Source organism: Anas platyrhynchos, chromosome 2 (genome assembly GCF_047663525.1).
Source record: "Anas platyrhynchos isolate ZD024472 breed Pekin duck chromosome 2, IASCAAS_PekinDuck_T2T, whole genome shotgun sequence".
NCBI lineage: Eukaryota > Metazoa > Chordata > Aves > Anseriformes > Anatidae > Anas > Anas platyrhynchos.
This window is the reverse complement of record NC_092588.1, coordinates 97,165,246-97,180,256: the sequence shown is the minus strand read 5'-3', so window position 1 is coordinate 97,180,256 and position 15,011 is coordinate 97,165,246. Positions and strand designations below refer to the sequence as shown.

Here is a 15,011-nt window from a genome sequence, read left to right as displayed (position 1 = left end):
TAGAGTTAAAAATATATTTATTTTAAATTAAAGAAGTTACTGCTCTTAAGAAGTTTACTTGTTGATTTTAGTGTTTAGAAAAAAGCATCCAAATAAACATGAGTCAACCACATACCAAATTTAAATCGACCATACTCCATCCCATGCAGTCAAGTTCTGAGGCAGTAATGCCTGTAGCAGAACAGATGACATTGTGTGTGTTTGTAGAATCCCTCTGTCCTCTTGAAGTTAATTGTGGAAAGGGGAATTCAAATTTGTAGACAGTGCTTCAGCTCCGAGGATGTGCATAAGTGCTGTAAAATCTGAAACTGATGTATTATCAAATCACATCCTGTCAACTTCGGATAGATATAAAGCTTAAGGTTTTAAAGCCCTTGCTCCATGTAAAACAGTATGTTGTGTTGTGTTCAGTAGGCAATTGTGTCAAAAGTATTTTTGTTTTTTTTCTGTAAAAGAACTGAATTGTCTTATCTCAGAAGATGCTCAGGCCTGCCTGATCAACAAGCCCACTGGTAGAATTCTACTAAAAGAATGGTTTAAAGGTAACATGACATGGGTGATTTCTGGAGGTTAGTCAGGTCTAGCAGAGTAATAGAGAGGCATTTTAAGCACATTCAACATTTTTATTGCTGTGAGAAGGAGTAATGGGTAACATCCAAAATTCTCATCTCTTTTCATAGTAGGCAATATTTTGAATGACTCCTTCAGGGTGCAAGCCAACTGAAGTTTTGCCTGTGTGATGGGTTTGTTGCGATACATGCTGCATTAGTATACATCAGAAACAGATTTACCACGAAAAGATTAATAAAGGCTTCCAACTGTGTGATACAGGAGAAGTGACTGCCAAGTTAGTCCTGATAATATTGGGGCAGTACCACCACAACTCTCAAAACTGTAGAAGAGCTACACTCATACTACTTGCCTGTGTTTCAAATGGGTGTTGTACAAAGTTGAGTATATTTTAATGTTTGCAGTGTTACAGTATTGTGCTTGCACAGCGATTACATGGCAGTTGAACTTGCTAACATTCCGTGCCAGTCTCTTAGCAATCCAGTCAAAAAAAAAAACCCTAGGGTTTCCTGTTTGTTGCTGCAGTACATTGCATGGTCTTTGATGTAGGCAGCTTAGGGTTTTGAGAGGTAGGATAGATAGCACCCTTCTTTGAAAATGAAGCAAACTGTTAAATAGCTTGAAATACAAGCGCAATAAGAAGCTTTTCTTTTAACTTTTTCTTCAAAATATCTCATCTCAGCAACAGAAGAACCTTGAAGGATATGTGGGGTTTGCAAATCTTCCAAATCAAGTATACCGGAAGTCTGTGAAGAGAGGATTTGAGTTCACGCTCATGGTAGTAGGTATGTTTCTTTTTTATTCATTCAGTGGTGATCACTCGAAGTATGTTGGCATAGTTCTTAAAATTTAACATGATGATGTAAGTATGTTTTTGTGTGATCTCATGAGAAAAATGTCTTCACTTCCATACTGTTAAGTCCATAGTGTTCAAAAGAACAGGTCTTGTGCAAGTAGGAAAGAACGAGAATGAACTGTACAGTTCATAGAGCTTAAGAAACAGGGCCAGTGTGGCTCTTGTCTAAGATGTATACTTGCAACTATGACAGAATATAAATAATTTGAGCTTTTTTTTTTTCATTTGAATAAAAAATGGAACTGCTTTTAAAATTGTGAATGCAGCATGACGATCTGAGATCCAAAAGTAAAGCTGGAGTCTTTCTTTGAACGTCACCATTCAGCACGATCCCATGTATCCTGCATTTCTGTGGCCACAAAACTGTGCTACAAAATCAAAGCTTTAATTTAAACAAACCTTTCTAGCTTGTATGGTTGCAAAGAAAACCAAATGTAAAAAGTTGGTTCCCTATGGACTACAGAGAATTTGAAACTGTAGTTAGTATGGATGAAGAGTGCTGGGCATAATGGTTCATTTAGGCTTTGGTGATGACCCAAATTATTACCTGTCCTGCTAGGACATCTGATTTCCCTTCCCCCCCCCCCCCCCCCCATTTGAGTATTTGAATTGTAGTAGATCATTATTAAGGTTTAGGTATATCTGTACCCAACTGATGCATATGTACTGGTTATGTGACTCACTTTTGTCATGCTAATGGTTAAAATTATTAAAACAAACAAAAGAAACTTTGTAATAGTCATCTGTCTCCTTGATGTCTTCCTTTATCTTGTAATTTGGGTAGCTTGCTTAATGCTTTGATGTTTTGTCATCAATACAATGGTTGTATCGTGCAGTCATTATGGATATGTAACAAAACTGCTGTTGACAGAATTAGAAATTAAGGTCAAATATCAGTTTATTTTGATGGCAAAGTGAGAATTTCAAAATTTTAGGGTTGCTTTTTTCTTTTGCAACTTGAAGTCCCATCGTAATCTATCATCCAACTACATAATGATAGTTACAAAACTGTTCAGTCTTAAATAAAATTTGATTTTCCATTATTGTCCCTGGGGGGGGGGGGAGAAAGGGAAGGCAGAAAGGAGGAAATGATTTTTGTAAATTTTAAACAAAATGGCCTATAATTTGCAGTTCAGTGTTTCATTCCTGCAAAAACCAAGTCACTTAAAATGCAAATAATACATGTAGTGAATGTATTAGAGCTGTAGAAAATGCATACAGTTAATTTACAGTTCTTTTGCCTGTTTAATTTAATAATTTAATTTAATAACTTATGGCTTAATGAAATTGCATTTAGGAAAATGGTAGAAGATTGTGTTCTTTGTTCTAAAATTTGATGGGAAATGAGATCTCAATTAGAAAATTTTGTTACTCCTTTTATACTTAGTACTGTTTTTATACATAATAGTAAGACTTCATTTGTAAGCAAATTTGTCCCATTGTGTGGATATTCACTGAGGGAGGTTGTCAGTAATATTCTAAATTTGGCTGTTGTTTTCCCCCCACCCCAAGTATAGACGTCAACACTATGTGATCGTTTGGTACTAGTATCATGGGGGTGGTGGTTTTTTTCTCCTGGTACTTCAGTGATGCCTATAGTAACGCATGTGCTGAAAAGACATGTTTTTTAAATACTAAGCTGAAATAGTTTATATTTTACTGGATGCTGCTGTTGGTAGAAATTGACCTGTAGTGGGCAGTTTGATTAGTAATAGTAATCAGCTGTTGTTGCATTCTTGCTTTGAGGTAGTGTACTCTAGGTTGGGCTAGGTTCTTCAGCTGACATTAGGGTATGGTTCTGCAGTAGTAAAGGGAGCTATCTATAATCTATTTATTAAGACTTCAAAGTTTCAGAATGTAGTGCTAATCTGTATATGGTCAGTGCTGGCTGAATAAGAACACTGTATCATCTCTTTGTGAAAATCCAAAATATCTTTTGCTTTTTGTGCTGCCAAGAGTCATGTGTGCGTAGCTGCCTTTTACTGTAGATTGCACAATCACTGGTCTGCTGGCTGTGCTATATTTATAGATGCTTCAACGTCAGTATATCATCTGTTTGGTCTGAAATGAAAAACAGGGACCAGTGCTTCTGGTTGCTACAGATACAAGGGAGCGTATTGCAGTCTGCGCCCAGCAGTTTCCAGGTGTTGATGAGGCTTACCATTGCAGCTAATTCATTTGTATAGGTACTGCTTCCTACTTGTTCACTTAGTCTGCAATTACCAATTCACTGTAAAGGATTTGTGTAGCAAGATAGAGGGCTTTTGAAATTAGGCGAGCATAAGGCCCAGTGGCTGTTGAAGAAGCTGGTTTCTGGAGCAGATCCAGGATGCAGGTGCTCCTTACTGGAGCTGATGGATGGTGGTTGTGGGCATGCTTTGGAAGTGGCTCTGTTTCAGCTGTGTGGGCAGCAGGCTGTCCTGTAACATGGTCTGAGCTGAACCTGGTGAGATCCATGTATTGCTAGGGAGGTCTCTTCTGTAAACACAGCTGCTAATTCCAAGGCGTTTATGTTAAATGTAAAGTGTTTGAAATGCATGTAAAGATAAATCATTGCTGTTATTATATATCCTCATTTGTATTTAATGTTTTGGGAATCATTGTAAAGCTAACCTTAACAGGAACTGGCATTACTCTGCAGCCTTGGCTCTGCAACTTTGGCTCTATAGCTCATTGGCTATATTCATATTTTTTTTCTCCAAATTGTGTTGTTTTGTTTGGTAGAGTTTGTAAACTTTTTTTACGAAATTGAAGACTGAGCCCTTTTTTCCTACTTGATCATGTGTAATTAGGACATTATTTTGTGTTTAAAACCTTCACGGGACTGTGAATTCTGGATTGGACCTATTCTAAAAGGCCAATCAGTATTTTAAATTAAATCCCACTATTTTTGAAATTCTCTTTGTAGAATGAAGGCTAACAGGTGCCTGCTCTGAGGATAAGACATCAAGGAGGCAGAAATACACACTGAAAGCTTAAGTCTTGATGCGTTCAAAAGAAGATATAATGCTTTAATACAAACTACTTCAAACTACTTCTACACTTTGAATATTTAAAGCTCACCACTTGCAAAATTGTCAAGTTTGCAGGCTATTACCGTTGTAATTTTGTGTAATCTCTTCACATATAAGATGGTTGGACTCTCCAGTGTTTCAACAATATAAATACATCATCTAATATTAAGACTGTAGTCTCCCTTTCTCAATCTTTTTTTTTTTTTTTTTTTTTTTTTTTTTGAGGAAAGTGCCTGCTGAAGTCAAACTTACAAGAGAAATTCTGGTAGTAATACTACCATGGTTGGGAGCTCACAATTAAGGAAATCTTAATTGTGAAATTGTAGTTGTCTGCTTATTAATATAATTACACTTGGATAAGTAGTGGGTGTGTTTGTTTTTTTGTTTTGTTTCAGAGTAAGGAGGTGTGGAATAAGAAGTGTTGCTTTTCACTGTGGTCTTTTGTCTAAGCACTGAATCAGAAAATCCCTCTTGTTCTTGTACTGAAATTATACTGGTATGTTTTGAAATAACACCCAAGTAAATACAGTCATAATTTTTTTAAATTCTCTTTTGCCTATATTCTCAAGGTACTTCAGCATAATTATTTGGGGTAGCTTTTCTTAGAGCAATATGCTTTTAGGTGTTTGGGTGTCATGACTCTTATTGGAGATTGGACTTTTAAATTTTGTTGGAAATCATCAGCTTTTCTTCCGTGAGTAGAAGCCTTCCAGGCAGGTGGCTTTCCAGAAGGCATTTCTACACAGTTCCTGTTTCTTGAATGACTGTGTGGTAGCTTTGACTCGGAGATCTGATTTGAACCCTTTGCTGTAGCAAATTGTCTGTTTTGCTTTCTAATTGTTGCTTTACCCTTGTAGCTCACCTGTGGATTACAGCTTAAAGGAAAATATACAGTACTGTGATAGCATTTTGTTTGTAATTACATGCAAACATTAAAACATTTTGGTTTAAATATGGCTTTTTGGCTTGGACACAAAGTAGAAGGCTGTATTTTGCAGGACTTGAAGTTACCTTAAAGAAAAAGCACCCTTGAGTTTTAAAATGGCTTTACTCGTCTCTGAAGAAAACTCTGACGAGTTTAATAGTGGTACCTTGTGATGATGGATCATGTTCTGGTGAGAATGACACTTCTGTTCACTTTCTGGTGCAGTTTGTTTATCAGGCCAGCAGGCATGCTGACCGCCTCAGATGCTCATGTGGACTTGTCTTCTGCCGATGCATGGCTTCCCGTCCTCCCCAGCTGCACTTCAGAGCCAGGAACAAAACCATCAAGTATATGACAGGATAGGAAAAATAATTAAGTGAAAAATAACATTGGACAGGCAGTCCAACCACTTGAGGATGTTTCCGGTTGTTGTTGATCTGCTGTGGTTTGAAATGCTCTTAATTAAGGTTTCTTTATTGCCTCTACTACCACAGTATCTGAGTGTATGTTTGGGCTTTTATGTGTCCTTCATATTTGGTTTGCTTGGATTAATGAAGAGTATTCAGTGATGCTGACTATTCAGTGCCTAACTGAGCCATTATATTTGAGTCATGAAGGCTCTATTGTCATACAAACACAGTTTATGTTAAAACACATTTTGCTTTTAGACCTAGATGGGAAGAAAAGAGAGTTCTGATCTTCCCAGTCAATTCTCAGCTTCCTTAGGTTGTGTGGTTGCATTACCAGTTACAGAGCTCTTCCTTGTCTATGTACAGTCAGGGGTGTACCCTGGCACATGCATCTATCTCAGAAGCAAAAAGCTCCTTAAAGAAAGGAGCTACCAAAGCTTGCTTAGTCTTGAATGTGTCCTGCCTCCATGCTGCCGTTTCCCCTGTAACTTCCATTCCTCGAAATACCTCAATTTCTCCAGTCCTCTCCTCCAACCTTTGTTACAGTCGTGTGTTCTGTACTGCTGCCTTGGCTGTGGCCCATTTGGGGCTCCTTGCACGATGATCCTGCTGTGCCAGTTGGCTGGTGCCAGGTCAGCGCTCTCCCAGTTCCCACTGTTGCCCGTTCTGTAAAGAAAAGTGTTTGTGTCCACCCCTTGTGGAGCAGACGTGACTCCCTTAGGAAACCAGATAAAAAGATTTCAACTTAGAGGTATTCTGTTGACTGGATCGTGAGGTTTCAGTGAAGTACAGAAACAAGAAAGGGCCTTTGAGGAATGTTTTGACCTAAAAAATTACTGTCTTTCACATACTGGCTGTGTGGATTCAACATGTTCCAGTGATGATGTCTACAGAGCATTAAAATGGATAGCTTAATCCTTGCCCCTAACCAACACACCCAAGACGCATAGAACACGTGCAACAAAGCAAGACACGTAGAATTCAGGAGAACTTGTGGATGTGCAAGGTGCAGAAAACTGGTGGAGCCTAGGATGGAGCCGGGGTATTCCTAAAGGTGTCACATGCCTTGGGGATAATCGCTGGTGTTGGAGTAACGCCTGACCATAGAATCACAGAATGGCTGAGGCTGGAAGGGACCATCTAGTCCAATGCCCCTGCCATAGCCAGGGATGCCACCCACTGGATCAGGTTGGCCGAGGCCCCTTCCAGCCTGGCCTTGAACACTTCCAGGGATGGGGCATCCACAGCTTCCCTGGGCAACCTGTGCCAGTGCCTCACCACCCTTCTGCAGTGAAGAATTTCCTCCTAATGTCTAGTCTATCCTATTTTAGTTTAACACCATTCCCCCTTGTCCTATGCCTTCTTGAGGGTAAGAGGTAAAAATGGTATAAAATGGGCCTGATTTCTACCCCAAATGGAGCCCCTTTCATCTGAGAAGCTTCCTGTGCTGCTCTGTGGAAAGGAGCCCATGCTGGAGCAGTCTGCTCCTGAAGGACTGCACCCTGTGGTACGGAAATTAACCTGACTATCATGAGAAGATGCTGACATGAAATGGCTGCTCCACACCAACAGGAGCAATGTCTGCCAGGCTGGGGTCCAGGTCGGGAGCTTGGCCCTTGGCCTTGGAACTGCACCTGGGAGCCAGGACCATCATAGGTGTGCAGCTGGACACCTGAGCACCAGAGATGCCCTGAAGAGACCGTCAAGGAGGACACAAGAATCTGGGGAACAAATGACCAAAACCTGATGGAGAAAGCAAAACTTTGTACATCGTATTATTGTTGAATTTATTGTTGTGTTTAGTGTTGCTAAAGGTCAGTTAGTGTTTATCTAGAAACCCTAGCTCTTCATGCAGTCTCACAAATTGCTCGCTGTAGTGTTTTTTTCAGTCCATGTGAAAAAAAAAAATCACCTTAATTTTTGTTAAACTGCTTTTAAGGGTTTCCCTTGCTCACTGTGCAACAGTTTAGGCTTGCGCCTAAGAAAAATTGTAGAGACTATAATGGCTAAAAGTGAATCTGATATTTAAAACAGCAGTTCTTCAATACTCATTTTCTTTTAAGTTAGCAATTTACGACGTTAGTTGGGATTGTAGTGCTCACTGCACAGGTCTTAATAGCTTTTGGCGTTGTTTTTTTCTTTTTTAATTTATTAACTGCTTGGATGCCATGCTTGCTGACTAGATTATATGATGGCCAACCTGAGCATAGTATCTCCTCCCAGATGCCGTACCTAGGGGGAGGTATGTTCCGTGCTTTGCCTGTGCATGTAAAATATGCAATCATATAACTACAGAGTCCTGATGACTATGTGCCAAGTGTACTATATTCAAATATTGTATTGAAAGTTGAGGAAGCAGCTGAGGAAAGGTTTTATGAAGCTTTCTTTGTGTATTTAACTCAACCAAACTGTTTCTTGTTGTGGCAGTGTTTTGGTCAAAACCTGTTTTTTATTGTAATGTGTATGTTTGTCTCCTCACAGAGGTTTTGAGGGAAGAGACTTGCAGCAAACTTTGTGAATATGAACTCGTAACTTGGCAAAAAGCTGCCTATAACCCATTTGGTTTTAATTTCTTTGAACAAATGGTGATTCTTATAAAAAAACAATTTCTTTTTTTTTCTGTTTCATGTATCATTTTGTTGTCAGCCTCATAATAAATTATATGAAATCTTTTACTTCTATTTATATTGAAAATAGTGTTTCCAAGGGATAGATTCAGGGAATTTCATGAAAACCTAATGAGGTACTGTGCTGTACACTGTGTAGGTGTTATTCTCTCTTTTTTAAGCTTTCTGGAGTTTTCCAGTACAAACCTACATAATTAACCCTTTTCATTCATCGTAGTTGTTTTCAAGCCTGTTGTAAACTTCTTTCCATGTATCTATGGAAATATTTTTTCTTCGTTTTCCTTCTGCTAGCTTATCAGTTTTTCAGTGTATTTCTAAATAAAGTTGTCCTTGCTAAATTCACCCATCTGTGCACGTGTGTGCATGTACACAAACGCTGTTACTAAGCTGGTATTTCCTATATTGCAGTCCTATTGTTGAAGAACCCTTCTCATGGGTTCTTCTTGTTGAAGAACCCTTCTCATGGTGAGATCAGCATTTGGATCTGGTTCTTGTTCCTTTTGGTTAGAGGTTTGAGGTTTGCAACTTAACTGAAATGAACAAAGCTTTTTTTTTTTTTTTTTTTTAACATTAGAGTGGTTGGCCATTGCTTGGTGTCCTAGTCTTGCTGTTGTACATACTTGGATGTGATGGTGTTTAAAGTAACATGCAAATTTAACCAGGTCTTAAGGAGGTACCTAACTAGCAGATGTGTTTTGCTGCTTAACTTGGTTATCAGATGGCTGATGTTTGATTCAAACCTCAGAAGCCATCAGATTGTCCCGAGCTTTTGTAGTGCATTGGTATGAGCAAAATGTTGCGCATCTTGTAAGTAATGATGGGTTTCAAAGTTGTGTGGTTAGTATCCCTTTTCTTTGCCTTGGATAATCAGGTGCCAGTTTATTGCTGGGCTGCTTCTAGGGCAGTGTTTGCCACAACCCTGGAGTTAGATTCAAAGCACATTTTCTTTTCTTTGTTTGCTTTAATAAACGTGCTGTGTGGGTTGAAAATAGCTTGTCTCTTCCTGTTGGCTAAAAATGATGGGCGTGGCCTGCTGTATTAAAAAATGCTGAAAATTTCATGAATGAGTAGGCTCCATTTTAGGGCCGGTACTTTTCAATATTTTTATAAACGATCTGGATGTAGGAATAGAAGGTATTTTGAGCAAGTTTGCTGATTATACCAAACTTGGAGGAGTTGTGGACTCTGTTGAGGGTGAAAAGGCCTTGCAGAGGGATCTGGATAGGTTGGAGAGCTGGGCGATCACCAACCGCATGAAGTTCAATAAGAGCAAGTGCCGGGTCCTGCACCTGGGACGGGGAAACCCTGGCTGCACGTACAGACTGGGCAATGAGACGCTGGAGAGCAGCCTAGAAGAGAGGGATCTGGGGGTCGTGGTAGACAGCAAGTTGAATATGAGCCAGCAGTGTGCCCTGGCAGCCAGGAGGGCCAACCGTGTCCTGGGGTGCATCAAGCACGGCATCGCTAGTAGGTCGAGGGAGGTGATTGTCCCGCTCTACTCTGCGCTGGTGCGGCCTCACCTCGAGTACTGTGTGCAGTTCTGGGCACCACAGTATAAAAAGGACATGGAACTGTTGGAGAGTGTCCAGAGGAGGGCTACAAAGATGATGAAAGGCCTGGAGGGGAAGACGTACGAGGAACGGCTGAGGGCATTGTGCCTGTTCAGCCTGGAGAAGAGGAGGCTGAGGGGAGACCTCATCGCAGTCTACAACTTCCTCGTAAGGGGGTGTCGAGAGGCAGGAGACCTTTTCTCCATTAACACCAGCGACAGGACCCGCGGGAACGGGGTTAAGCTGAGGCAGGGGAAGTTTAGGCTTGACATCAGGAGGGGGTTCTTCACAGAGAGAGTGGTTGCACACTGGAACAGGCTCCCCAGGGAAGTGGTCACTGCACCGAGCCTGTCTGAATTTAAGAAGAGATTGGACTGTGCACTTAGTCACATGGTCTGAACTTTTGGGTAGACCTGTGCGGTGTCAAGAGTTGGACTTGATCCTTAAGGGTCCCTTCCAACTCAGGATATTCTATGATTCTATGATTCTAATCTTGTGACTGAAGTGATAGTCTTGGAGTATTTATGGTCCAAGATTCCAATTGTAGTAAAGCTGCAGTGACCCATTAAATGTGACCCTTCTGATCCAATGTACATGTTTTCACTCTGGCTGATTTGCCATAGCCAGCTCACATCTTTACTGTGACTCCATTTGAAGCTGTTAAATTTAGTTCATTTCTCCAGTGTTTTTGTGTGTAGTATGGCTATGGCATGCAAATGTTTCATTTGGGTTTTTTTGGGGTCCTTTTCTATTGAGCTTCTGAGTATGTTTACTGACAGGTTTGAGTTCGTACCTTGCTCCTGCCTAGGATTATTTTTATTAAAGAGGATGAACATGTTCTAGGAAGAATTTCTCTTCACTTCTGTTGTGATGTTGGTGGTGTCTGATGTTTTTCTTCGTTCGCTTGCTTTTATATAATACCTAGGCTAGAGCAGTTCGATTTGTCAGTGCTTGAAGGGGAGCAAGGCTGCACAAGTTGCATGTTTCATCAAATTAATTTTTCTGTTTAGTTTCTTCTTAGCTTTGACTTCTGTCCCGGCTTTTCGGTGTAGCTGTTTTTGTTACATGTACCAAAAATGCAAATAGAAGAACTCTTAAACTATCTTGAAATGATGCTATGTGTCTGTCAGTGTCGATGTAAGCATCTCAAGTATGTAATGACATTGTTCAACATACCAGGCTTAACAGAAAGAAGGAACTAAGAGGTTTTGGGGTTTTTAGTGTTTTGCGTTTGTTTGTTTGTTTTTGGAGGGGCCCAACTTCCTAATTTCACAAGCAGCTTTGGTTACGAGCACTGTAGTTACAGCCTTCATCAGTGATGAGGCTTTGAGCCGAAAATTATGTTGACAGCTTAAAACAAAACTTTGAATGTGTCAAAGCTAATGCAGTGTGCATCATTCAAGTACTTCTTCCATTAATGAAAAGCAAGTGTTTTGCAGGGTGAGACGCTCCTCCAGAAGGGCAGAAAGAGTCTGTGATTTAAGGGAATTGAGCTGTTGGCCTTCCTCGGAATGAGACGCAGCCCAACTGAAGTGCAGAAATCCGAGGGGGTAAGGGCAACAAGTCAGTTCTAGCGGCACCTGGCTGGTGTTGTATTTCTTGGGGCATGTGAAGCCGAGCTGTTTTCTATGTAAGGTGACAGCTTGGTTACTTGACAAGAATCTGAGGCGTTCTCAGATGACCTCAGTAGCTGCAAACTGCAGTTCAGTTCTCTTTAAGATAGCAATTTTGCAGTCTGAAGTCATCATCTATTATGTTTTGAATTCATAGGCTGATCCTGGATCTTGGGTCTTTTTTCTGTAGCTAGATGTACTTAAATAGCAAATCAGTGGTCTGAAGGCAGTTTCTGGAATGTTTGTGGGGCACTTTCCAGAAGAGACTAACAAGCATTGTGTTTAAACGAAGAACTGTAAAACAAACCGCTGCTGAAAAATGTTGTAATTAACACATAAGCAGTTGGTGGTACTTGATAAGCTGAAATGGCACGAACTTGAACAACAAATACATGAATAGGAATAGATTGCACACATGCATTGATTATTATTGCTGCCTTTATCCACATTGCCCCTATTTTCAGGAGAGGAATAATGTTTTATATTCAAAAGCAAGTTAGGGAGCCATATGTTTATGAAGCAACTGAAATCTTGTTTGTTCTGATGTTTGGATCATACTGCCATGGATCTCTTTTTGCCTAAAATCCGTATTTTTTTTTGTTGTTATTCATGAACATTACTAGCTTGTGGTAAAACAAAAAGTTGTGTTGTTTTTACTGTGGTTGAAAGGTTATCTAGGACCTGGTTTTCACCCATCAGACCAACACTTCATCAAGTTAAAGGATTTTGAAGTGTTGTCCCAAATGTTATGGGACTTGTATTCTTTTGGAATAGCCCAATTTTTGTTAAAAATGAGGTAATTTCAGGAGTGTTCTGAAATTCTTATGGATGGTTGATCTGTGATACAATGTTCTGGTAAAGATCTGGTTGAATCTTCCTTTATAAATACCTCCTCATTTATAAGTATCTTCTCAGACTCTGTGTTAGAAATCTATAATCCATTCAGTTTGGGTCTGCGTTATTCAGTTAACTTGCTTTCACGTCTACATCATCTTCCCATGAGGAGACTTTGTTCAAGTTTGTCCTGCAGAGTTAAAAGGGAGATACGGATTTTCTGAGTAAACTTTTTTTGTTTGTCTTGAAAGTCAGCAATTCTTTTACCATCTGTTCATGCTTCATGAAGGTATGAGAAAGTTTACTGACTGCTTCCTGTTATTTTTTTCTTCACTGATCTCCTTACTAACTATTTACATTTTCCATTGATGAACGATTTTTTTGTTTTGTTTTGATACCCCCAGAAAATACTTTACATAAAAACTAACAGCCTATCAAAGAGGTCTTTGAGCAATTCAAGTAATACCCGAAGTAAAAATAGTATTGTCTTCGTGTAGGATGGCACAAGTCAAAGACAGAAGGGACTTTTCAAAGCATCAGTGGATGACCCTGACTCTGATCATCGAATTGCTAAGGTTGATTTTATTTAATGACCTGCAGAGAGGTTAGTGCAGCATAAAGCACAGTGTTCAAGTTGAAATGTAGTCACTACTATTTGTAGCCAGTTTATGAGCTTTAGGGAAACCCTAAAGACGTCAGACCTCAGAGGTCTTGCCGGCACTCTCATTGCCTGCTGTACCTCATCCACTCCTGTATGTAGATTTCTGGATCAATAAGGATAGCTTTTTACAGTCATTTGTTCTGTAAAGCCATGATGAATTTTTTTCATTTGTAGTCTGGGATGTTCAGAGTACATAAAACTTCTGTTTGAACGATTATTTCAAGGTTTTGTTTTGGCTCTTAGTTCTTCCCAACCAACTGAAGCTTAAAAAAAAAAAAAAAAAACTGCAGGGAAAAGTATTCTATTGGTCATTTTGCAAAATCTATTGATATATGCTTCAAATTTGCTCCTTGTGCAAAACCAGGTAGAATTTGATCAAACAATGTACATTACTTATTAATTCCATTAGCAGGCTAAGGCAGTTTAGTAGTTGGGAAACTAAATCTGTGCCCATTTCTTGTGGGGGAATAAACACTGTCCTTCTAAAGGAGTTCTCACTCTGTACACTTTGATCCTTTTATGTAAAGTTATGACACTGTTTAATAGTGAGGTTGTTCAATGATTAAATATTTTTAGTGACTGATAGGAAACGAATGAGTTGAGACTGGATAATCAGGCCAGATTTTAGTTTTAACAATCCCTTGAATGGGAACAAATTGCCTTGAATTATCGTAGCTATTCCAGTCTATACAGCACATAAAAGGATGTGGGTTTTATACACCGCATATGCTCTTAGACTGTGGTTTGAATGAGGACGGTGTTTGTTCAAATTTGTACTTGACTGTGAATTTATCTGCTTTCGTTGACTTATTTCAAATGGCAAGCATTCAGATAACAATAAAATAAAGCTAACTCGGGAAGTACTTTATTAATTTTGCAGATACTCGGGCTGTTTGAGGTTCTACTCAAAAAAAAAATCAGCCTCTGCTTAAAATAACAAAAACATTTATTCTTCAACTACAAAACATTTTTGTACATCTGTCTAGTCAGAAAGGAGCTGAGACCTACAAGTTCAAAAAATAAACCGTACTGTGTAATGAATGGGAAGATACATGGCTCTGTGTGTATGCATTTGCTCCTGGTTTTGTTGATCTCTTTAAATTTTATCAGTCTACTTTTTTTTTTATTTTGGGGGGGGGGGGAGAGAGGAGTAAAAAGAAACTTCATTTTGTGGTAGAAGTAACTTGTTTTTGACCCAGTGCAAAGTGCTGCATTTATCTTCTCTAATGCCTATTAATTTATGTTGGATGGCTGACTGAGACCTGGCAAGCATACAGACAGCAGGAGATACGTAAAATACAGAAAATCAAGAGAAGAATTAGCGTTATGACAGCAGTTGAAATCATGGCATGAATTAGCGTTATGACAGCAGTTGAAATCATGGCATGGTACTAAGTATTTGCTTAATCAGAGTTTAAATAGTATCATTTCAGATAGAAACTATGTTCAATTAAATTTCATTTAATGGTAATTCTTATGCGAATGACACTGATTTCAATATGCGGAGTGCTAATACCTTTGTCAATATAGCTCTTCTTAATAAAGATTTTATAATTAATGAATAAAACGAGTTGATCATCCTATTCTATTTTTAAAAGCAATATGTTACTGTATTCGTTTTTATGCTGTTGGAAAGCAGGGCAAAAAAAGCTTCCTCATTACTGGTAAGAAAGACGAGCTGATCACAGAAATAGGAGTTCTTCTGCTTATTCAAATAACCTTGTTTGTTGTGTATTTACCAGTTTCCTTGACTGACTTCTGTTGTCTGCTTAAAAGAAAGTCATGAGTGTTCAATATGATCTATATTCAAATGGGCTATTAAAATAATAATAATAATAAACAACCATGATTCACTTAAATGTTCTTTTGTTGTGTCCTTTCCTTGCTTGAATGTTTGTAAGTGATGTAGTTTGGATATAACTTGCTAGGGTTAGGTTATCTTCATCTTGCT

At 39.1% G+C, this 15,011-nt stretch overlaps 1 protein-coding gene across 2 annotated transcripts in view; it reads left to right on the top strand.

Annotated features, from left to right (window-relative positions):
- The window catches only part of SEPTIN7 (septin 7), a 76,689-nt gene that overhangs the window by 16,652 nt on the left and 45,026 nt on the right, over positions 1-15,011 (top strand). Inside the window, exons 1-2 of one of the 2 annotated variants that reach the window (XM_005014243.5) lie at positions 494-542; positions 1,253-1,355. The exons of the other annotated variant lie outside the window; for it this stretch is intronic. Coding sequence (XP_005014300.2) covers positions 1,346-1,355 — 10 coding nt within the window. The 5' untranslated portion in view covers positions 494-542; positions 1,253-1,345. Of the gene's footprint in view, positions 1-493; positions 543-1,252; positions 1,356-15,011 lie in introns of those variants that run through there. 2 annotated transcript variants of the gene reach the window in all.